Raw genomic sequence first — 25,534 nt, forward strand, 5'->3', positions numbered from 1 at the left:
AAATATAATGCTGGCTCCTACAGAGAAATTTTGTTTTTAAGACACTTGCGTGAAATCAAAAAAAGTGCCTCTGTGTTTGTGTACACACACGCTCCCCCCCCCCACGTCTGTGGACGTATCCATGATTCTAAGGCTAGGGGTGTGGTCCCCCTGTTAGCCTCACATACATGTACTTTCATTGAGCTAACGCAGGTATAAGTAGCAGCATAGCTGTGGTTGAAAGGGTAGTTGCAGGGGAGGCACAGCTTAGCCATGCCGAGCACACATCAACTGGTTTCAGGTGGGTTTGTTCTTGGCATGGCTAAGCCATGCCTTTGCTGCCACTACCCAAGCTGTTGCAGCTATACTGCTATTTGTACTGTCACTAGCTCGATGAGCGTTATCACAGGTATGTGAACACAAGCAAGGGAATCATACTCCTACTTCACAGAGCAGATGTAGCTTAAGATCCTGCATCTGTGTATAGGCAAGAAAGATGGTTGTGTGATCACAGCAGCATACTGGGAGTCTGGGTTCCTGTGTGCTGTTTCCCTCTCAGGTGGGGCTCTCTGTGTGACCATGGGGAAGTTGCTGAATCTCCATGGCTCAGTTTTCTCATCTGTAATGTGTCATAAAAATACATTTCTACCCCATATGACATGTTTTGAGGCGAAACCTATTAATGTTTATTTGTATTATGTACTTGGAGTTTCTCAGATAGAAAGCTGTATAAAACTTTAAAGTATTTTTGCTAATAGATAACTGAAAATATCACAACAATAGCTTACTGTACTATCATAGTGAAGAATTTTGAAAATATAGCATGAATGAAAATTGCAATTCAGTAATAAGTTATCATAGCGTATTATTTGTCTTAACAGTGTCCTTGCATATAGCCATTCTTGGCCAACTGTATATCAAGGACATAATCCTGTAAAGAATGAGCACTTTGACCCTGATCCACTTAAGCATATGCTTAAGTCCCCCAGCCGTCAATGAATTTGGAAACACAGTGGTATGACCTTAGACTAATGATGTAACCTTTATGTGCCTCAGTTTCCCCATCTATACAATAGTGTTAATGATATCTACTTTGTAAAGTGTTTTACAATCTAGGGATGGAAAGTTCTATTTAAAGGCTAAGTGTTGGTAGTTCTTTGTCAGTCCAAACTCCTTTTGAAATCAGTGTGAGTTTGGTTTGAGTAAGGACGTGAAGGAAGATCAGAGCCTCTATTTGCATGGCTAGTTAAAACATTGGACTTTGGGGGGAAAAGGTTGCAAGTATACTGAGGTTTCTTGCTGATCTATTCTGTTGTGAATATTCAACAAGTGGAGTCCAGATCTTGATAAGTAACTTTATTTTCATGGATAAGTTTCTCCATTACTAATAATATCCCAATCCCAAGTTCTAATATGTTGCCAAAACTGTTGTCTCATGCTGTTAAAATGCATAATAGTTATAGGTACTTATTTTTCTTTAAAATGGATTCATGTTCTTATTTGTTCTTAAAAAGGTAAAATTTATAGTAAGCATCTTGTACAGTACAATCCAAAGATTCATGTAATTTTCATAGGTTTGATGTCTGAGTTGCTTCGTTTTGATTTACAGTTCTTTCCCCCAAACCACTTGTGAAAAAATATTTGTAACAAGATTAGAGGCTCCCACAACCACATCCACACATATATCTTTATAAAAGAGCGGCTGCAGTTAGAAAACCTTAGAGTCCAATATGACTTGAAAACTTCAGGAGTGAATGCAGAGATACTTTTGGGTGACTCCATTGCTACATTCGTTAACCGCCATCTACATACCTTTTAGTATTACTTTTGAAATTATCAGCAATGATTATGGTGCCAGATCCTGCCCTGCAATTAAGCCTGCCCGTGTTGCTCTGGTGGCTCAAATTAGCCCTAAGGTTGCCTTACCTGGCCTCGGACATGCAACAGAATGCTGCTTTGAGAATTGTCACAGGAGTGGTGAAGTGAATACTGACAGTCTGGCTCCCAGTCCTCGCATGTATTTTACCACCATCCCTCCAAAGAGAAGCAGCAATAATGTGAGAATACGACTGTAGGATAACAAATGCAGACTTGCCCATCTACGAAGACCTCCACCCCAAGATGCCACCTTATGTCTAGGAACTCCTTGTTAGGGGCCAAAACTCTCAAAACCTTGGGACTGTCACTAAAAGACAAATTTCAGTAGGTGTGAGAAAAACAGTTGGGTCAAGAATTGAGACCTCATCATGGATCATACAGACTAACTACCTGGCTTCACCATGCCAGCTAAGATATGGATCACAGCGAATCTCATGTGGGCAATTGTAGTTACCTAGTACACAAATGGAAAATGAAGGACAGCCTGATACATGAATGTGGAGAAGACACCCAAACACACCTAGTTGCAGGTTGATTTTCTCCACTGAAGAAATGGTGGCTCACATTCTGTTGTGGCTTTTTTACAATTCATTGCCAGTGCAAAGTGGCCCTAAAGCTGGTATAGATCACCCAAATAGAAGAGAACCTCCTTCGATGGCACAGAGCGGGTTCCTACACATTCCCCCCTTTGGAACAGTTGGAAGCCAACTCTAGGTCTGAAGTCTGCTCTAACTTATGCCATGGCACTGGCTTAGTGCAGAGTCAGTCCAGGTTTTGGAGAGCACAAAGTGGTTTACAGCCAATTTTGAAATACCCTTCCATGCTTTTGAGTTGCACTCTGCTGCCCAGCTGTGCTAAGGATCTGGGCTACTGTTAATGTGTTAGAAACAAAGTCTATAAATTGAAGTGCTGGATTAAATTTTTCCCTGCAAAAGATGTGTTTCATGACAAATAAAGTATTAGCAACTTCAGAGAATACAGTATGTGAAACTCAATATTTTGAATTGCATCTTGAAAACAATTACTGTACTATACTGTAACTATATCCAGAAATTAATATTTATGGCTCCTTGCAGTGCACAGTCAGCCTGCTGCCTACTGTAGACCCAATGCCGTGCGTGACATGTTGCAGGATCGGGGCTTGTGTTCTTAAAACTTTGTTTTCACAGTTATTCTGTTTTTAACTGAACCATAATAGTTAGTCTATCGTTCCAACTGACCACTTGGATCAAGAGATCTTAATGTTATCTTTGTGTAATATCAACATCTGCCTTTCAGATTTTGAGCTCTTTTGAGTATGGGTGGGCATGGTTATACAGTGCCTAGCACACTGGGGATCTCGTCTGTGACTGGGGCTCTTAGGTGCTACTGCAACACAAATAAATAATAATAACGTTATTATCCTTAAAAAACTTATAACAATATTAATGCCTAGCTCGTATGTGGTCCTTTTCATCAGGAGTGTTTCTATAAAAATAGATTATTCCCTAATAGTTGGCATTGCTAAAAAACATGAAATTGTCCTAGGTGAAAATAACACTGTATCCCTTCACAATCTTTTCTCAACATATATCTTCCACTGGAGTCAATAGGAGTTTTGCTTGAGTAAGGACTGCTAATAGTGTTCTTTACCTTTAATCTAAAAAGTATAATATTCAGGACAAAGTCATCTCTTGATATATTGTAAACTATGTTAACCACATTAGGCAACACTCTCAAATACTTTTTTTTTAAAGTTGGCAACAGTGGTTTTTATGAACTTAGCCCTGAGATGATAAAGGAACTTTCTTTTTTAAAGGTTGTGAATGTTGGATAAGTGACAGGGCCATGTTGCTGGTAGTTCTCTGTTAACTGTTCGAAATAACGGTGCCAATGTTTTGTCAGGTGTGGGCTTCTCAGTGCAAGCCAAAGCTGGGATAACCATGGAAACTGTTCAAGTGAAGGGTATAAGCAACCATAATATTTTTTAAAAAATCATTTACTTCATGGAGTTTTGAATATCATGTAGTAAGTGTAGTTTTTACAATTACTTGTTCATTTCATTAAACAATAAAATATGTGGTATTAAGGTCCTTACAAAGATATTTCCTGTACATTCGATTATGTAAGTAGCAATCAAATTTTTTACAGCAGATTTCTCAACTGAATACATGCCAAAAATGTCAAAATGGCTAAGAGTTTTAAACTTTTTTTAAAAAATAACTTCCTAATCCAATTACTTCTGATAAAGGATAGGTCATTTGTAACACAGTCACATAATGTAAATGTATTTCAAATAGTACATTTAGCAAAATAGAAATATACTGTATATGCATACAGCTCTTCTACACATTCATACGTGCAGAACCACACACCGTGAACAGAATCTTGTGGGTAGGAGTTCAGTCGGGGGTGGGGTTGCAGTGGGCTTTAATGGGGATAGGATTTAGCTCCAAAAATTTCAGAAAGTGACCAGCAATATTGGGCCCATTTCTTCCATCATAAAGATGGGTATTACTATTACTCCTAACTGTAAACTTAAAGCTATGTCCTGAGAGCCTGATTGAAATCATTGAGCCTTTTCATTCATTTTAGTGGGTTTAGGATCAAGACCTGGATGCCCCTAATAAACAAGATACTGAAAGGGGACATTTCAGCATACTTTGAATGTTGGTTTTGTTTCTTATCTGCAAATAGCATAGCTCTCGCAGTCCATGCAGTCCTTCTCAGCATGATGGCATGCACTTTGCTGAGGTCTTCACAATAGATTTGAAAGAGCTGGGGAATGTGGTCTTTCTAGGGAGGAAAGTACTCTTCCCCGCCCCCCCCCAGCATTTTTTTAAGTTAAAAGAATATTAAATAAAACCTTTTTAAGAATACTCTATACAGAGAAAATATATAAAAAAAGACTGATTTTAGGCTCCAGTCCATTCCATTGCGGCTTATTGTGCCAGTGGATGATACAGCAGAAGTCCTGTATTTGACAAATCTAAACAAAGAAGGTGTTGGAAACTAGAAATCCCCTTCAATCTGCCCCTCACAATGCTTATTTGAGAAAAAAGCACTTTTCTTTCAAATGCAGCAGTAATATTTTTTACATAATGATCCAACTCTGCCTCTGCATATACACGTAGATTTCGTGAGGGCCTCGTATGCATATCTGGGCTCCAGTCTTGCCCTCCATAATCTAAGTTCAGTGGGAGTTTTGCTTGAGTATAGAGGGCAGGATTGGGTCTCCGAGGAAAGGATTTGGTCCAATATTTCCAGGACATTAACATTTTCCCTCCAGTTCATCATTCTGTTTAATTCACTAGACCTGATGCTGTTGAGATTGATTTAGATGAGAGATTCTTAACCTCAATGTTTTATCAACTAATGCACTCACAGTGAAATCACAAGGCATTGTGTCAACTTAATGTCATGGTCTATTGTTACAGCATCATGACAAAAAATAGCACAAATGCAGTGGTGTCCAGTCCTGGCACCAATATTATTTCCTGTGATTCTGCCCACCAACATACCTTCTCCCTTTTCTCCCCACCTCAACCCGTCCACTTGTGCCTGGTCGGATGGAGGAGACTTTCTTCTTTTTCCCCTTTTTCTGGGTGCTGGGATGGTTAGTGGCAATCCCGGTCTAAGTTTCAGCAGCACCATGCATGTTTCACATGTGTCAAGCAAACTTAGACTCTTTCTTCTGCCAGAGACCAGGTATAGCATGAGCAGTACTGCTCAAACTCATACATTTCAAGAACCACTTGGAGTTTCTGACTGAGCTACATGTGGCTGCAGAGCCACACGCGAAATAGCACTATGGATAATAATTTGCTGTGGAGATAAGCAGCATTTTGTGGAGCTGCAGAAGACATTACACTTCACAGAGAAATAGATTTTTTCAAACTCACAATTCAAATAATGGAACACGAACCAGAAGATCACTCCTTTTTGTATGGCCCCCTTTACCATAGGATCTGAGCATCTCACAATCTTTTAAATCTATTTATCTTTCTTATATCACCCCTTTTGAGCTTATGAAGTACTATTACTATTTTAAAGTTAGGGATCTGAAGCAGAAGAGACTAAGGTCCAGCTCCGCAAAGGTATTTAGACTCCTAACTTCCATTGATTTGCCTAAGGTCACAAACACAGTCTGCAGCAGAGAAGGGAGTTAAAGTCAAGTCTCCCAACTCCCAGGTTAGTACCCTAACCACTGGACTGCACTTCCTCTGTAGGATAATGCATTTTGTGTACAATCAGTGCTGAAGTCATGATTCAACCTTTGAACTCACCATTTGAAATGCTCAGTGTTAGGAGGTTTAAACTTTCAATATTTTAAAATAAAAATTAGACAAAGTAATCAAACATTTTATTGGGCCAACCTCTGTGGGTGGAAGGGACCAGCTTTCAAGCTTCACAGACCTCTTCTTCCGATCTGTGTTTTAGGATGGGGGAGAATTACAGATAAAAATACAGTTCCAAACTTATGCAAGTGTGTTAGTTATGGGGCAGGTGTTTTGTAAATAAGTCAAAGCTGCTTTCTAACATCTTATATGAGAATGGGCACACTAGCCAGACTTTCTGCTGAGCTGGAAGATATTGTCTACTTTTAAAAACAACACTGGGACTGTTAGATGCTCTTCTGATTATCTCAATTTGATAAAAAAAATATTCTCTAGGTGCACAGGCTTTCTAAAACTGAAATTGAGTTGCTCCATTTCCAACTGTGACTCTAGTGCTATTTTTAAAAAAACCCACATGGTGTAAGAGGTAAGAAAATCAAGTAAATGAAACCTGAGGGAACGATAACAAAATGAAAAAAACAACTTGGCCCAATCAAAATAAGAATCAAGGAATACTAACCTAGTTCAAAAATAACTCTTTCTTCTCTTTATATATAAACATTCTAGTAGTTGAAGACTGAATGAGCACCCATCAGGAAGTACAGGAAAAAGACTTCTAAACTGGAAACCTGAAAAGATGTGGGTTTCTCCCCCCCCCTCCAAATAAGGATGAAAAAGAAGTATAGACACAGTCTTACACTAAGAGTGGGTTTGCATGAGAAAAGATGGTGTCATAATAGCAACATGAAGTATTGTCAAACAAGAAATGTATTTATGGAAATAAAGACAAAACCCCCAAATTTGTTGTTAACATCTCTGAATGTCAGCACCTTGAGTCTCAGGAAGAGCCACCTCCTAAACTCAGGGAATTTCCTGTCTTCACAGACCATCGGCCCTGAATGCAGCTCTTACTTTCCTGTCTTTTAATATACGTTGTGCCAGCTAAAGGGGATGGATGGTTAAAAGCAAACGAAAATAGAAAGGGAAAAATTTGCTTACCAGAAGAAAGGAGAGGAAGGAAAAGGTAGGACTTCTGCCCCCCCATAGGGTTCTACTTTCCCAATTCAGCTCCTGCTGAAAAGTATGCCTGTTATTTTCTCAGAGCTGCATTATTTAATTTAAGCACTGTCCACAGTGAAGAGGTTTGCAGTGGGGATGCTAATGCTACTAATGCTTTCCCCTCTCTCATTTCTGTTTGCATAGGAAAAACCTTTCATATGTGTTCATGATAAAAGAAGAAATAAACCGGGCAATGTTAATTCAAGAACTATAGTTGAAGAGCATTTGCTAGAAGATTGCTAAAAAGTATCATTTTATATGCCATTCAACCAAAGTATGGTATAAACCACAGGGGTCCTATAGCACAGCTTGGGTTAAATAAATAATAAATAATTAAATAATTTATATCACAGTTCATCGCTTTCTCTGTATTGTTCAAGGAAACAATGTTAGTCAAGTTGAAAGGAAGGTTGGTCTTGTGTTCAAGGCAGTGAGCTAGAACTGAAGAGGTCGGAGTTCGATTCCTGACTGTGCCTCTGTAATAGAAATAATCATACTTAGAACCCTGCTTACATGAACTGTGTTTAAATGTAGTTCTGGAGTGACTATGGGCAGGCTCTAAATGCCTAGAAAATTGAAGGAAGACTAAATATAGTCATGGCAAGATTATGTCTCTCCTTGTACAGGTGCACAAGGATGAAAGGGCACAAGGGGAGAATTGGGGTGAGGCACAATAAGGTTGATCTGGTACCTCTGCAGTCAATGGGAACCTTTCTGTTGATTTCAATGGGTGCTGAATCAGGCCCAGTGTGAAGAAACCTAATCAAACCACATTATCTCCTGACAGACTTTCCTGAAAGTAAAAAGAAAAGAAGTACTTGTGGCACCTTAGAGACTAACAAATTTATTTGAGCATAAGCTTTCGTGAGCTGTAGTTTGTTAAATAAATTTGTTAGTCTCTAAGGTGCCACAAGTACTCCTTTTCTTTTTGCGAATACAGACTAACACAGCTGCTACTCTGTTTCCTGAAAGTGTTTCAGTTCTTTATCCTTCCTTTGCAACACAGGGATCAATATCTGTGAAGATGTTTTTTTTAAAAAGCAAACAAACAATGCTGTATTTAGTATTTAAAAAACAAATTGCCACTCATTTGACACTTAGCTATGTGCACACTTGGTAATTATCTTCAGAGGCTGCCTTTCACAATGATAATGCCATGAGATAATGCAGGCTCATAAAAAGTGGCTGCATTGTAAAACACCCTTCAACAAGTATATGGAGGCATGAAATGAATGGCAGGAGTGGTTTGAAGTGGTGAGTGATAAGCACATTGAATGTTAGGGTTACCTGTGTTATGCTATAATTACACACCTAACTTGCAGGCTAATAATTAAACACAATTTTTGATTTTTAGCTTATTGATGTTGCTTCTACCCTATTTTTCAAGGACAGCGGTAAACTGTCGTGCAGTGGAGTATTTACACACAGGTATACAAATTTGTTACCCTGCAGCTTTTTAAGGAACTTACTCCAGCTTTTTGAGGAAATATTTTTTGGAGGGTATTTATTTAAACAAGGATTTTCAGGTCACCGAGTGTTAAATAAACCTAGTTAAATAGGGGCAGTACACGGTGGGGGCTGCAGAATTCCTCACCACAAGCTCTTTTCCCTTCCTTCACCCCTCCCATCCTTGGGAACTTGCTCGTGTACCCCAGCAGGAAGATGGCACAAACATTTATGTAGCCTTGCTGAATTCCAAGTTAGTCACACCCCAAATCTTCAGCCTGTTTATGTGCGAGGGAGCTTTTTCAGAATGGAATGTGTTTGATCTTTTCTCTGAAACAATAGTAACACAACTCTAAGAATGTAAAAGTTGCTATGCCAGGGGAAAAAAAACCTACTTAGTCCTGTCTTTGGCAATGGCTAATACCAAATGACTCTAAAGAGTGTGCAAAATAATCATAATGCATGCAAGGCCTTATCTACATGAAAAAATTGTATCATTTTAACTTAAATTTAAATTCAACCCAATTTCTAAACCAATTTAATTAAATCAGTGCAAACCCCAGCTTGAGCACCCTTAATTTGGTCTATGTGACTGGCTTATTTTGTTTAGCTCCAACCAAGTAAATGAGTAGAGGTACTGGGGTCAATGGTGTTCTGCGTAAAATTACATGCAGGAATTTGGTGCAGTATTTCTATATGCTCATAGGTCCATGAATAGTTATTTTATAGTTTTTGCATCGGTGTGGGTACTATGAGATTGTTATTCAGGGTAAAGTGACACAGATTATTAATTTATTTTTAAAAAAATGTATCCATTGATTTGAAGTAGGCTTTACAGTCAGATGGGTTCTAGTCACTATGGGTATGCTAGTCTGCCCAAGGACCCTCTTTTTAGAGTGAATCTCTCCTCTTCTTGGCATGAACACTGAGCCTGAACCTTAGTAACTTTACACTTATGTAACTTACGTAACTTACAACTTTTATTGCTCATGTTATGACACAGTGGCCTTGATAGTCCAGAGGGATATCGACTGACAATGACACTCCCTTGTAATAACATTTTAAGGTGGCAAATTCCCCCAAACAGCCTTTTCCTACCAGATTTCCTAGTAGCAGTCCTGCTAAAACTTTGCTGCTCAGTGTCTGGAAGCTGCTTCTATCTTATTAAGGTGCAGATTAGTATAGGCTGCCCCGTTTCTAATGGATGCTGATGTCTGTTTGATCCAGCACAGGCCTTGTACACTGCAAAGCTGGGGCTCTATTTGGCAGTAACATATTGTTCCTACTGCCTGGAGCTCAGTCCAAAAGCAAATGCAGAATTCTAGAAACAACGTACTTTCTGCCTGAAGTGAGAACCATCGCAGTCCTAAGCATAAGGCTAAGTTGCAATATGTAACAACAGTAGTAACAAAATCAGACATCACTTTATACAAATAATGCGTTCTGTAATATTCATACTAGTAAGTTAACCATGCTTCAGTGTCACTAAAAGATGTAGCAAACATATCCGTATCATATCAGCACTCAGCTGACAGTGCGACAAACACATGGATATTTCATGCAGCATTGTTATATACACACAGTCAAATAGATGCTACTTGTTTCCCTTATTTGCCAAAAGGTATATGGATACCCAAATCTGACTTTCCCAAAGTTCATTGGGATATTTGATTGATTAAGCTGGGTGACCTTTACAGATTTGGCTCCAAAGGAGTGTTTGGCACATTCTGAGATATAGGAGAAGTGTAATTTCAGTTTAAAGTCATTGTTTACCTTTTCTCTTGTGTTACTGGAATTAATTAGCTAATACCAAGCAGTCCTCCAAAGGATCTTGGGTCTGTCTAATCTGAATTGTGATGTGTTACATTTCTCGCATTTTGTTTGCCCACGTTGTAATTGTTGATTTTATTTCTTGTGAGTCTTATTCACTTGGTAAAGATAAATTTGGGGAGAATACTGTAGACCACCAAAGCAGGAGAAGCTGGATGCTCGAGCCATTTCTAGAGAAATAATACAAACAAAACACGAGACCTGGTAGTAATGAGAGGCTTAATACCCTGATATCTGTTGGAAAAGTCATATGGCAAAACACAAAATGTCCAATAAGTTCTTCAAATGTGTTGGGAACAACAACTTGTTTCAGAAGGTGGAGGAAGTAACCAGGAGGAGAGACATTTTAGACTTGATTCTGACTAATAGGGAGGAAATGGTTGTGGATCTGAAGGTGGAAGGCAAACTTGGATGAAAGTTATCATGAAATTTTAGTCTTCATGATTCTCAGAAAAGGAAGGAGTGAGAGTGGCAATATAAAGACAGTGGATTTTAACGAACTCCTAGAACTCGTGACTAAGGTCCCATGGTTAGAAAATCCTAAGAGAAAAAGGAGTTCAGGACAGCTGGCAGTTTCTCAAAGAGACAATATTAAAGGCACTACAGCAAACTATCCTGATGTGAAAGTAAGACAGTAAGAGTAATAATAGTATAGTAATAGTAAGAGGCCAGCATGGCTACATTAGGAACTCTTTAATTGCTTGAAAATCAAAAAGGTATCCTACAAAAAGTGGGAACATGGATAAATTGCTAAGGATGAAAAAGAATAGCACAAGCATGTAGGGACAAAATCAGAAAGGCTAAGGAACATAATGAGTTATACCTAGCAAGGGACATAAAAAGCAATAAAAAGATGCAGTAAGAAGAAGGGGAAGAAAAGAGTAGGTCCATTACTTAGCAGGGAATGAGAACTAATAATGGACGATGCCAAGAAGGCTGCGGTGTTTAATGCCTATCTTGCTTCAGTTTTCACTAAAAAAAAATAATTGTGATCAGATGCTTTACACAATTAATATCAACAACAAGCAGGAAGGAACACAAACCAGAATAAAGAAAGAACAGGTTAAAGAATGTTCAGACAAGTTAGATGTTTTGTCAGGGCCTGACAAAATTCACCCTAGGGTACACAAGGAATTAGCTAAGCTCAGAACATGAATGATTTTCTTTGAGAACTCATGGAGGATAAGTGAGATCCCAGAAAACTGGAGAAGGGCAAATATAGTTTCTGTCTTTAAAAAGGGGAACAAAGAGGACCTGGGAAATTGTAGACCAGTCAGTTGATACCTGGAAAGATATTGGAATGAATTATTAAACAGTCAATTTGTAAGCACCTAGAGTATAACGGTGATAAATAATAGCCAACATGGATTTGACAGGAACAAGTCTTGCAAAGCAAACCTAATTTCCTTCTTTGACAGGTTTACTGTAGTAGATAGGGGCAAAGCTGTAGACTTTTTATTTTTAGTGAAGCTTTAGACACAGTCCAAAATGACATTCTCATAAGCAAACTATGGAAATGTGATCTAGATGAAATTACTGTAAGGTGTCTGCACAACTAGTTGAAAAACCATTCTCAAAGAGTAATCATCAATGATTCACTATTAAACATGGAGGATATACCTAGTGGGGATCCTCAGGGTCGGTCCTGGGTCTGGTGCTATTCAATATTTTCATTAATGACTTGGATAATGGAGTGGAGAGTGTGTTTATAAGATTTGTGGTTGACAACAAGATGGGAGGGATTGCCAGCACTTTGGAGGACAGGATTAGAATTCAAAATTACCTTGAGAAATTGGAGAATTGGTCTGAAATCAACAGTATGACATTCAATAAAGGCAAAGTAGTACACTTAAGAAAGACGCATCAAATGCAATGGGGGAATGCAATCAAATGCGATGTGGGAATAACAGGCTCAGTGGCAGTACTGCTGAAAAGGATCTGGGGGTTATAGTGGATCACAAATATGAGCCAACAGTATAGTGCGGTTGCAAAAAAAAAGGCTAATATTATTCTGGTGTCTATTAACAGGAGTGTCATATATAAGACATGGGAGATATATGTTCCACTCTGCTTGGCTTTGGTGAGTCCTCAGCTGGAGTATTGTCTCCAGTTCTTGATGCCATATTTTAAGATATAGACAAACTGGAGACAGTCCAGAGGCAATCAACAAAAATGATAAAAGGTTTAGAAATCTGACCTGTGAGGAAAGGTAAAAAAAAATTGAATATGTTTAGTCTTGAGAAGAGAAGACTGAGGTGAGGGGGACCTGATAAGTCTTCAAAGTTAAGGACTGTCATAAAGAGAACAGTGATCAATTGTTCTCTACGTTCATTGAAGGTAGGACAAGAAGTAATGGTCTTAATCTGCAGCAAGGAAGATTTCGCTTAAAGATTAGGGAAAGCTTTCTAACTGTAAGGGTAGTTGACTATTCATAGGTTGCCAAGGGAGGTTGTGGAATCTCCATCATTAGAGGTTTTTATAAACAGGTTAGACAAACACCTCTCAAAAATGGTTTATGTATACTTGGTCCTGCTTCAGAGTAGGGGGAAGAACTAGGTGATCTCTCGAAATCTCTCCAGCCCTACATTTTTATGGTTCTATGATAGTGTGGTAGTGGTTGCTGATCTTGTTAAAATTATGAATAAATATCTTTTTTTCCCCCCAATTGGGTAGATGGGAATATGTGTCTCTAGATAGAGTAGGCTAGGTTTTCATTGAATTGTGACCCACATGATTGAAATTATGGGCAGTCCCAGAATATAAATGTGAAATTGCTATTTGACCACATCAGAGGTTGGGCCTATTTGAGATAATTATATTAATGATTTTGGGTGCTTAAAAGGGTGATGTAATAACTGTCTATTGGATTTATGCTCATAATGGTGGGAAGATAGTGGAGATCTGTGCATTTTGGAGGTACCTTGGTATTCTGCTTCCTACTTTTTCAAATGAGTTAGGTTTAGAAGGATCATGATAATTTGTCCTTTTAATCTACCTGTTTTTCTGATTTTTTTGCAATTTGATTTCAGACATAGACATGGCTTGCTATATGCTAGTATGTTCTGGTGTAGAGATAATATCATACTTAGAAATAGTTTTATAAAAAGCTCTGAAGGTTTAATTGTTGGAAAAGTGGTTCAAATGATTTGAAATCTAAAATGTTGATCTACTGTTGATAACTTTACTTTTCTCATGGATTCTATAGAAGTGTCTGGGAAGCTAGAAATAATAACTAGACAGGACAAGGATGTTTTGATGCCCCATTTATTTTTCCTTCTTGAGTTTTCATTACACTGTTCTATTTGAAACATTGTGGAATAGGCAGTTGACACAAGAGATCCTTCCTGACATGGTACACTATGTACTTGAGTCTAAGAGATATAGTTGCTTTTATTAAAACATTCACACTGATAGTATTTTCTGTGGGAGAAAATTGTAATATTGTCTTGTTTACAGACTTACACTGAACTAGGGGGCACTGTTTGACCTTTGGCAACCTAACAGAGAAGCAATAAGCAATCACCGGTTTTAATGTTGAAAAGGGGAACAAATCTCTTTAGTTCCTATATTAGTTGAGTGTGAGAGCATGGACCTAAGAGTCTGTTATGATTCAGACATGTTCTTCTGTCCTATAAGGCCTCATCAAAGCAAGTTTAAGTCAATTAAGAAATCCCATTTATTTCATGGGGATTTGGTTCAGGCCCATAAAACTTGTATAACCTGTTTAAAAATAGAAGGTTTTGTCAAAGGTTCAGTGTGGGTTTCTATTTTATCTGGTGTCAGGCTCTCGTTACTAATTATTGTCTAATTTCTAGGGTACCTCTTCAGGACTCAAAAGGCCAGTAAGTAATTTTTAGGATTTAATAACGTTTCTTCACCATTTGTTTCATTTTTTTATGGAGCAAAAAGAGACATAGTTCCTGTTAGCATTTCAAGATTCAGAATGGGCATAATGCATGATTTTACTCAACCAATTTCATGTATCCAGCTGCTTCTGCTCCTGATAGCACAGAAGTAGACAAACCAGCAGAAGCATCAAGAACCTGAATAAAATATGCTAATGCTGTTATTCTCTCCACTTTATAAAATAACATGTTTCTGTGCCCTATAATCCTAATCCAGTGCCTTTCCGGTGACTTCATTGAGCACCAGATCAGTACCCTGTGTGATAGGTTGCTGACTGAAAGGTGAAGTATAGAGTAGTCCAGGTTTAAATTTGCACCTACAGGGTAACAACAATTGATATGCTTATGTAAGTATGACATTACCACACCTTCCCGAGGTGTAATGCATTTGTTTTCATTAATCCTGATGTACTAGGAATCACACAAATGAAAGTATCATAAATCAAGATTTTCTACACAGCATACCTTGGCTAATGAAGAATTATTATTTTTTAAATTGGTATGACGTACAATTATTGTGTAAGGAATGTAAGGTACTTAGAATGGTTTAATCAAAACATGAAGCTCTTTAGGGCACTGTCTGTTGTCTTTTTCCTTATAAAAACTCCCTGCAGCTAAAGCAAAAGAGAAAAAGGGATATTGTTAAAATGAAAGCATTACTTAATACTTTACTTTAACTGTTTTCCCTTCTTTTCTGTACCTTTAAGAAAAGTTTTAAAATATTTTAATCATGTCTTTGCCATGGGACTAAGCAGGCTGAGGTCTCTGTACTCAAAATCCTGAACCCTGTTTGGCAGTTTTGTGTTATACAAGTGACAGGGTCATGTAAACACCTTTGACTCTCTGGGCCCATTTATTCCGTAAATATTAATACAACAGGACTGTTACTTTAATATATATCTGGACAGCACCAAGAAGAATGGGGTCCTGACCACTGATTACTACTGTAATAATAATAATTAATACATGTTCCCTTGTTTTTCTAGAACGTTATCAAGTGCAGGAAAAGAACTGAAGGATAATTTTCTGAAGGCATTGGCAGAAAGGGAGGAAGCCAACTGCAATGGGAAAATGGCAGTGAGTACATTTTAGATTGAAATCCTATAGTAATAAATAATTTGAAAAATTACATTTAAAGCTACCATCTTTACCTTGTACCACATAGTGCACTTTCCAGGAAAACGTCTATTAGTGTAATTTATAGCAACTCTTTTTTTTCCTCGAGTCATGCATTTAAAAGTTCTGTCTATTTGGATGACGTTCCCTGAGGACTGGAAAGTGAGAAATGATACTGTAGGTCTGTTTTTGACAAAATGCACGAAAAGACAAACCAGGAATCTACAGACAGGTACATTTAACAGTATTGGTGGAGAGAATCTTGGAAACCATACAAAAGAATGTAATAGGAGACCACCTAGAGAAGTACATTTTGATTTTGTTATCCCTGTTAACGATTCCGGCACTAATCTTGTGGCTGCTTAAGCACACACATAACATTACACCCATGTGAATGCTGTGGCTTCCTTATTGAGCGGGGCATCTCTCTGTGATGACATTACACCAGTGCTGTGGAATCTACTGCCCATTGGCCTCCAAGAGACTTTAGGGTTGGTTATGACCTATAAAGCCCTATATGACATGGGACCAGCGTATCTGAAGGATTGCCTCTCAACCCAGGCCATACTGCCACAGTTGTAGTCAGATTAAGTGCCCAAACTGGGTCTCGCTCATAAAAGAGAGGAGGTGACTGGCTGGGCATTTTCTGTAGGGGCTTCAGGACCCTGTAATATGACTCCCCCTTTGGTCCAGAAAAATTGAATTTGGTGACCTTCCAGGCATGCCGCAAAAGACATCTGTTTGATAGAAATTTTGGAGAAGGCTGAGGATATGCTTCCCATAACACTGAAGAAGTAGAAAAGAGTTTTTATAGGTGGCTGGCTGGCTGAGTTCCCGTGAAATTATTTATCTAATACTGTTGGGATTTTATTGTATTATTAATGATGTTAAGATGCCTAGAGCCTTGGATAGGCATCTTTTTATATTTTTAAATCAAAATAAATAAATAGTCTCATTGACTCACGTAAAATGCACAGGCTTGCAGAACTGGAGCTTAACTTAGGTCTTGCTTAACTTACCCATTGGAATTCTTTGACAATTCGATTGCCTTCGCAGATCAGGGAAATGATAGTATATTTTGATTTTCCAAAAGCTCTTGATAAAATTATATATCTGAGATTAATGGTTGAGCTAAAGAGGCATGTAAGACTTGATTAGAATGTTTCCGGGAGGAACGATGAGAAATAATGGAACGAAACTGAGCAAGGGAAAATTTATGCTAGATATCACAAAAGATTTCCTAACCATAATTTAGTTAGACTGTGGGAACTGGTGGAATCCTTTTCACTAGACTTAGATGAGATAGAGCACTCTGGAATATTGTCAGGGGAACAATCCTGTTATGTCAGATGACAGATTGGAAAATTGAGTAGGACTTTTCTGTCTCTAAATTCTATTCTACCTCTGTATTTTTTTGCTGGCCCTCGTTCCCATCTCTTTCCCTTTGTAAAAGAGAAAACAAAAGTTAGAGAAGATGCCAATATATTTCCTTTTTTTCTTTTCCTCCATTCTCTCTAGCCTTATCTATAAAAATGCAAACAAATGCAATATGTAGTTATGTTGGCACTAATAAAATATTGTTCAGAAGAGAGATAAATAGGAATTGACAAAGTTTTGGTAACAAGAGAGACACCTCCCCTCACCCCCAAATTTGGAAACTTGTCTAGATTCTCTAAACCTTGTGGGTCTTAGTGCAGTTTACAGGCTGTTGGAGATTTTCACCACAGCAAGGGTCCTCAGACTATGGTACATGAGCGTTTATCTCACAACAATGTTTTAAGAAAACGGTGCTTAAACAAATAAAGTTTGGGATCCATTGTGCTACAGCAAATTGGACCAAACTGAGTAACAGCAGGGCTGGATTTGTCACACTATCAGTTTTTCTCGGAATTCGTTTAGGCCTGTTGTCAGAGTTAGTACTGCAAAGTAATGAGTTATCAGTAGTCACCGTGTAGGAATATCTGTTAGCCCTGAATACTGATACATACTATTCTATATGAATATAGTTGAGGAGAAGAAGATCCTTCATACTTAGCTTGATTCATGTTTGCTAGCTTTGTTATATAGGAGAGTAAGATCTGCTTGTAATGGGTCCACTTCACTTGACTATTCATGGCACAACTGGACTGATAAGACAATAAAGACTACACTGGTTTTGCTGCTGCATATGGACTGAAATTATGCTTTTTCATCCCTCCTATGTGGGACATTGTGAGTTATTTGATTCTGTGCTCACAGTGACACTAGATTCCCTCTCCTTGTGTTAAAATAATACTGCAAAAATAACATTGGTTTTATGGGAGGTTGCAATGATTTTGATCTTCTTCCCTGACTGCTTGCTTTTGAAGCTGATCAGACAAATGGTAAATATATACATTATTTTCTCTTCCCCCTCCCTTTTCTCATAATTAAAGTAAAAGCATATATTTTATCCTATGCAGTTCTGGGATCCATATCTGCTTTTTTATGGCTAGCTAATTAGCCACTAGAATTTTCAGAGGAAGTGTTTCCGAAAATGTGGTTCTAAAACCTATGTCAGCAAGCTTTCTCCTGAGGCTTCAAACGCCTTGTGGTTTCAGCTGGTTGAGAAGTACCATGGGAAAAGTGTTTCTTGCGGTATTTAGGGATTTCCTACCAGAGAAGCTCCAGAAAAAGGCAACAAAAATGGTTAGCTGTGTGGCTCAATTTACATATGATGAAAGATTGGAAAAAATAGGATGATTTAGTGTGAAAAAGAGAAGAATTAAGAGATTTATTTGAGGTATTGAATATTATAAAAGGAATTCAGTAGTTAATAATAGTTCCTACCTCTTTTCATCTGTAGTGCTTTTTCATCAAATTTCTTTATAAAGACGGTCAATAGCATCATCCCCATTTTACAGATGGGGAAACTGAGGCAGAGAGCGGCATGACTTGCCTGAGATCATCCAGCAGACCAGTGGCCCCAATATCTTTTTGTCCACTGGAAGAAACATCTACCTTAAAAATGTGCTTCCAAAGTTACAGGATAAGTGCCCATCTTGGAATCTTCTTTTTATTAAAACCGTAATAAAGAGGCAGTTTTGCAAGCTCATGTGAAAGTCTTTGTTCAAAATCTAACCTATGATACAAGGAAAAGGGTCACTAGACAAAATGAATGACAGGCATAGTAAATTTAAAGCTTGAAATAAATATAGACAGCTTTTGAGAATTAATTACCACAGGAGGGTATAGACTTAAACTATAATTGGATATGAAAAGGACTGATTAAATTCCTGACTGAACATAACATTGTAATTAGACTTGCTAATAGTGTTGAATCTTATATGTGTAAGCTGACTCATGTGAAGATGATCAGGAAAGAATTTTTCCTTCTGTCTAGCACTGAATAATCGACTAGATAAATTATGGAGATTTTTTTGTGGTTTTTCTCTGAAGTTTTTGGTATTGGCTGTTTCACTTAATAAACAAATGATTTGAACTAGTCTGGAAATTACTATGTGCCATTACTATGGGTGAATCGGCATGGAAGTCCGTTGCACTGATGTCTACAATGCAATGCCAGTTTACACTGGCAGAAGTATCTGCCCCTATGTTTCTATTAAAACTATTAGTACAGAGGTACACAATTCTTCACTGAGCTGCAGAACATTACCCAAATGTTTTCAAACCTGCAGAAAGGTTTTCTTTAGTTCATTCTGTGATGGGATCAAAAGTTGAACATATGTTTGATCCAAACCAGTTTGCCCAGAGTTTGGAAAGTCCACTTCCCCAGAGCGAGTAGGAAGCTTGTCCTTTAACATGCCATTGCCTTCTAAGGAATCTAAACTTTCATCTAAAGAAAACAAATTTGAGCAATTATGATTGTGAAGAAACCTTCCAGACATGAACCGAATGTGGGTGATTTACTGTTTCTTCCTAAAGCCAAGTCTTCAATACAAAAAGATGAATGTGTTTACACTGAGTTAGCTAACTAAAAATACCTATCTCTATGTAAAATCCTAGTGGAGGCAAGGCACTGTAGTTTTACTGTGAGGTGGCTCGTTGTAGTGAACCCCAAGTGGGAGTTATAGGGTTGAACCATATATACTTTTTTTTTTTTTTTTTTTTTTGCTGTGAAAACATAGCCTAAGTCCTCAGAAAGACAACTCCAGCACTGTTAACTGTGGGTAGGGATGAAGGATGGCTGCTAGTGTTAGGAAAAAGAAGGGATCTGGTAATTGCCCCATGTGAGACAGCTGATGGGGGAAGGGCTGACCATTGATGTGAGAAGCTGCCACTCCCACCCCTTGGAACCGTGTTTACTCTGGGGACCCCAGTTGCCCTAGCCAAGCAGAGGATTTTGTCAAGGTGGGGGTGGAAAGATTGTGGGCCTCCCTCCCACATAATCTTCTGCTGGGGTGGCAGAAGCCTTCTCCCTGGACATTGCTCTCTGCTTGGGCGGCTGGTTGTAGTGGGGAGGCTCCCTCCCCCAATACAAGAATCCTCTGTTAGGGTAGGAGGCATGGGATCCACCACCACTGATCCTCAGACTGTCTGTGGCCTCCTTATTCCTTGTTTTTTGGGATGCCTAGGATCTAGTCTAGGAGAAGGGAAACCTTATCCCCCTATTACTCTAGCCAGACTTTTGAGGGCAAAGGGAGTAACAAGGACTCCTGCTACAGCAGAGGACTCTTTGTAGTCTGTGTAGGGGCAAAGGTATAAATTGATTTAATGTGAGCTGGTTCCTGGTATTTATTCATTGGGGGAGAGCATTGATTGATTTAGTGTTGGGTGGAGCATAGCATTAATTCAAGAGCCAAAGCAAGACTGGGGTCTCCTGGCTCAATCAGAAGGTGGAACTCAACCATCAGGAGACTAGTCAGGAGGAGGTGTAGTTCAGGAAACTGGTGTATTTTGGCCTGGTGAGTAGTCTTAAATATTAAGTAGACTTTTCAAGCCCTGGGTTTTCCCAATCCTTATGATAACAACACTAAAGGATCTTGCCAGTATTGCAGGGCCTATCCTGCCTCCTCTGTGCTGACTTGGTTTTGTTCTCTGCTCATCTGCTCTATAGACAGTTTACATATATACATATGCATATACACTACACGCAAAACAATGGAATGGAGAGAAGAGCAGGAGCATCACAGCAACATGAGATAGGCCTTAAGCACTCACCTGGTATTACTGTTCTAAATAATGAGATGATATGCTTAAATATGTTAAATAAAGATAGGTAGAATGTGATCCAGTCTCTAAAAAAAAAAAAAAAAAAAAAAAAAAAAGCGTCCCACCAAAATTGAGACATCTAGACTCAGTTTCAGAGACCTCCTGCAATTATATGATTTGTGGACCCTTAAAATGGCCTCTGGTTATATATTGGGAGTTTCTGGAACTGTGAATATTATTCAAGCTATCCAGTGTGTAACTACATATAACAGAGTAAATTTAAATATGCTGTTTCAGCCTTAACTCTGTATCGCCTGAATTTTGTTGGTTTAAATCAGATCCATAATGTTTTTCTAATATACCTTTGTTTAAGCATACCTCAGAAATGTTGGTATAGAACATAAACTTGTTGGCTGCGGTCATAAATGTACAGAGAAGACATTATCATTTTTTCTATCAAATACTTGATTAGCCCTTAAGAATTTCTTTATGAAGCTATGTAACTATTGATCTTACACATGCCACTGGTATTGGTAATTGGGCTCTATACAGCTGAAATTATACATGGTCTTTTGGGTTATACTGGATCTGCAAGGCCAAGTAGGCTGGCTGCTGAGCACACCAACCTATCCAGAGAAATGACTGCTTATTTTGCAAGGCTAAAACTGCTCCCAAATATCAGTTACATGCCAGGATTTCTGGAGCTGCTCAGTGGATGAGAAACTTATGTAAATGAGTTCCCTGCCTCATCTTCTCAGCATATGCTATTTAGCTATGGTCAACTTCTCTTCCCGATGCAGGAGCTGTCCAGGCCATGGGAATTATGACAGCTCCAGCTAAGCACTGGTGGAGCGCAGTCACTGCACGACCTGGCTCTGATGATAATGAAACATACAGCTGAGTGTCACGAAGCCCAAGTCACTTCACACAAGTCCGAAGTGGCCTCATTCATTTTGACCAGGAGATGACAAAGTGGAAACTTTCATATCTCTCTGAGCCAGTGAGCAATTGCCCCAAACCACCCTTTGCAACCAAGCAGGCAGAAGAGAGCAGAACTACTCGAGACTAATACCTCCCATCCCATCTAGAGTCTGCAAGTGATGGTCAGTGGTGGTAAAGTATTGTGACATACTTAAACATATCAGCATGGCCATGTAACCATTCTACATTGCTAGAAGGAGATTGTCAACCAAGAAACTGTGGTATGGTGCAGGCTCATTTACCTGCCCCTCAGTACACAAAGGTTAATTCTAGTTTTACTGTCACTTCCCTCGTGACGGGGCTTTGAGAAGGGCTGGTGGAAAACAAAAGTGGGAAAATGCCTGTGGAAAGGGAGGATCCCATAGCTAGGTGCTAAGTGAACACCAGCTTGCGGAATCTTTTACTTAGGTTTCTTTTGCTTTGATTAATGCTATCAACCCTTTGCTAAGGCTGAAAATTCCTACTGATAACTGCCGTTTTATTGTTGTTGAAACCTTCCCTTTTACAGAGATTAATCCATTTGTTGTACCATACCTGAGCCAAACATCACAATGAAAGGAGCCAAGGAAATGTGACAATGAACAATATCAGATTTGTCCTGAAAGTCTCCACATCAGAGCTGTCTTGTCAAGGTAGCCTCAATACTTTCCCCACAAGAATAAAATTAGAAAAGGGCTATAATTGAAGAGGTTGTCATAGTCTAGAGCATGGCCCAGATGTTCACAGCACTCTGAATTATTGTGGGGTGGTACTGTCAAACTCAAGCAACAGTGGACCCAGCACTTCAATTTTTGATTTGGGTAATCTTGTAGGGGAAAGCTCTAATTTGCGTTTTCTTGACTTAAGCTTCCCTGCTATTTCCAGAACTGTATACGCCCAAACCCATCCAGAGAAGATGTTGCATTATCTGCCCCAGTGTGGACCTACCCCACTGCAGTGGCAAACTCCATCCCTATCCGAGCTATCAAATGTGCAAAGAATAACAAAAAATGCTTCACAAAGTAAAGTATCAGTTTCTTTTTCTGAGAGGAGCCAGTGCAGATTAAACAAGCTCTTTCAGTAGTAGTGGGAAGAAAATGTGTTTACTGCCACAACAGCTCTGGACTGTGATTTCAAAAACTCTCTGCACTGTAGTAGGTTAATCTCAAACTGTATCTTTTTCCCTATGAATTTTAGCTTGCACCAGGTTATCTGTATATCAAATTGGTCTATGAGAATGGTGTTTACAAAAATGAGGTGGTCATGACAAAGGTGTTCTACGCATTCCCTCAATTACCACCCCATTCAAAAATGAGATCCAGAAAAGATTAGAAGGAAAAATAAGAAATGATCAGTAGAAAGTGGATTCAAAGAATGAGTGGAGTGGGTGCTAGGTGGCAATTTGTCCCTATTTTGAATGTGCAGCTAAAGCATCTCTTACTTTCATGAATAAGAATTCACTTAAATTCCAGTATTCAGTTATATGATCAAACTCATTCTGAAGGCAGAAAGTTCTTCATTTCTTCACAAAGCTGTATGTTTTCTGTACCTAAACCTCACCCATTATATGCTGGTATGCATAACATATTTTTTGTTGAGTCAGGGCGATAAACTGTTCAAAACACACGTCATCTGTTGTATTAGAAAGCCTATAAGAATTGTGTAATACCCACAGACCTATTTTTATGTGTCAAAGTAAGCCTCATAATTACTGTACGTATCTTGGGATACTGTTTAAATTGACTTATCTTATCTTCTTTTTCACTGATATAACAGTGATGAGCCACCTGGCTAGATAAGTACCTGGATAGACATGGTAATGGAATTATTGTTGTATTTGAACGCTTTCCTACTACAATAGGTGACCTTGTGGACTTTGGGCCAACCAATCAGAACATCAGTAAACTCTGATGTTTTCAGTGGGTAGATGGAGTCTTTTCAGTTTTCATGAAAACAGTAGTAAGCTACAGATTCCCCTGGTTTTACTGATTAGAAAAACAAAAATAAAATCTGTCCTTTCTGTCGTTACAATCCTCAGAACTGTAATCAAGAGATCAGATGCGACTGAGGCTTGGTAGAGTAGAACTTGTTGACGCTAATTTTCCCACTGAATGTTGACTGTGTAAACAGTTACATGACTGGGCCGTTTTGGCTTTGAAATGTGTATTATTGAAGCTGGGATAAAAGCACTGGTTACAGCTTGTTCCTTCAGAGCCATTCAAAGAAACCACTGTAGCTGACTCAGAAAAACCTGTGAATCAGGGAGTTTCTAATATACCTATTTCCTGTGTTGAAAACTCTATGAAACATAAGATTGTGTTGTATGTGACCAACAATATTGTGCTGACATGATCTTTTCCCCCTTTACTATTTTCCAATGTCTATAAAGTGCTCCCTTCTCAAGAAAAAGAGGGTATTGTGCAAATGTTTATTTCCCTTTTAATTGAACCCATGTTTGTCCAATTAATAAACCCCTATGGCAATTGTATGAGTCATGCACGTAATCATAACTTAATTGCAAACAAATCACTTCTGTGCTTGAAATATAAAATACATTATAAAAGGTAAAACTTTCTATTCTTCAAGTGATTGCATATGTCCATTCTACTTCAGGTGTGTGTGCATGCACAGTGCACCCAAGTCAGAGATGTTTCTCCCATAGCTGTACCTATCGGGGCTGTGCATACGCCCTCCATGCACTTACGCTGCTAGGTGATGGAATAAAGGGGTGGAGCTGCCTTGGCCCTCCCTCTGCTCCATCTCACCACCTGTGGTCGGTAGTTGGAATGTTTGTGTTGTCTGTACAATCTTTTCTCTTTATTAAAACTTGTAATAGTTGTTTAGAGTCAGTTTTGTTAGTGGTACTCCTTTATTCTATTCTATTTATTCTAATAGAAGCTGCCTTACGTCATTCCTTGGAACCACACTGCTCTGTATGTACTCGGAGGCACTCTACGCCGTCCAGGAGCACTCCTCTGTGCATTGTAGTTTTTCCAGTATGAGATTTTCAGAAGGGAATGGCCATTCCTCTTCCCTGGTACCATACACGAGGCTGAAGAAGTCAAATGATGCATGTGTCTCTAAAACTAGAAGGTTTTCCTCTTCTAGAAGATTGAGGTCTCTGGCAAGATCCTCAAGCAGGAATGCAGATACTGGAGGTAGAGCACAAGCTCTGGCTAGGCACTCACTGGTACTGCATGCTCCCTTGACCCAGCAGATAGGGTCATTGACTCTGGAACAGACCCCGGTGCTGTTGAGCTTGACTCAGTTGACTGCACGTTCTATTTGTCTATGCAGCAGATGTCTGAACATATGGGCCTCTCAATACCGACAATGCCAGAGGCATAGGCAGCAGCTGGAGACGTGCTTTGCCTCTCAATACCAGAGTCTCCAGTTGTTCAGAACATAGAATTATTGGTGTCAACTACTTCACAAACTCTGGTACCATCTGTATCAGTGGTGGTATTCCTCTCGGCTTCCGAGCAGCAGACCTCAGTACTGATGGTGAGCAATCATAGCCTAGCTATCTGGTAACTTCTTGGGGTAAGCTATGGATGTTCTCCCCAGTACCTAACACATCTGTTCATAGATCCCAGGCACCTGTGCTGCATGATACCGCACCACTACAGCCTTCTGAATATTCCAACTCTTCTTCAGAGTGAGAGGTGGAATCAAATGTATCCCAATCTTATCATAGAGGACCCCACTTTTCTCCACCTGCTTGTGGAAGATTGAGAGCTCAGCGTCAGTCTTGAGACAGGGAGCCATTGGACACTTTTAATTGGGGTCCTTTTGCCTTATCAGTGGCCCCACTGGAATCTGTGGAGTGTGCCTCCCACCTCACATTTATCTCCAGGTTTTTGTTTATCTAGGTCACCTCAGAGGCAATGTCTGATTTTTGGATGATGGTCCCAC

The 25,534-nt window shown here is 39.0% G+C and overlaps 1 protein-coding gene across 4 annotated transcripts in view; it reads left to right on the forward strand.

Annotated features, from left to right (window-relative positions):
* CFAP299 (cilia and flagella associated protein 299) overlaps positions 1-25,534 on the forward strand; it is a 398,009-nt gene that overhangs the window by 137,789 nt on the left and 234,686 nt on the right. For 3 of the 4 annotated variants that reach the window (XM_043513216.1, XM_043513215.1, XM_043513217.1), the window contains 2 exons: positions 14,324-14,350; positions 15,400-15,490. In XM_043513216.1, coding sequence (XP_043369151.1) covers positions 14,324-14,350; positions 15,400-15,490 — 118 coding nt within the window. The remainder of the gene's footprint in view (positions 1-14,323; positions 14,351-15,399; positions 15,491-25,534) is intronic. The other variant, XM_038401014.2, reaches the window with a different exon arrangement.

Source organism: Dermochelys coriacea, chromosome 4, assembly GCF_009764565.3.
Source record: "Dermochelys coriacea isolate rDerCor1 chromosome 4, rDerCor1.pri.v4, whole genome shotgun sequence".
Lineage (NCBI taxonomy): Eukaryota > Metazoa > Chordata > Testudines > Dermochelyidae > Dermochelys > Dermochelys coriacea.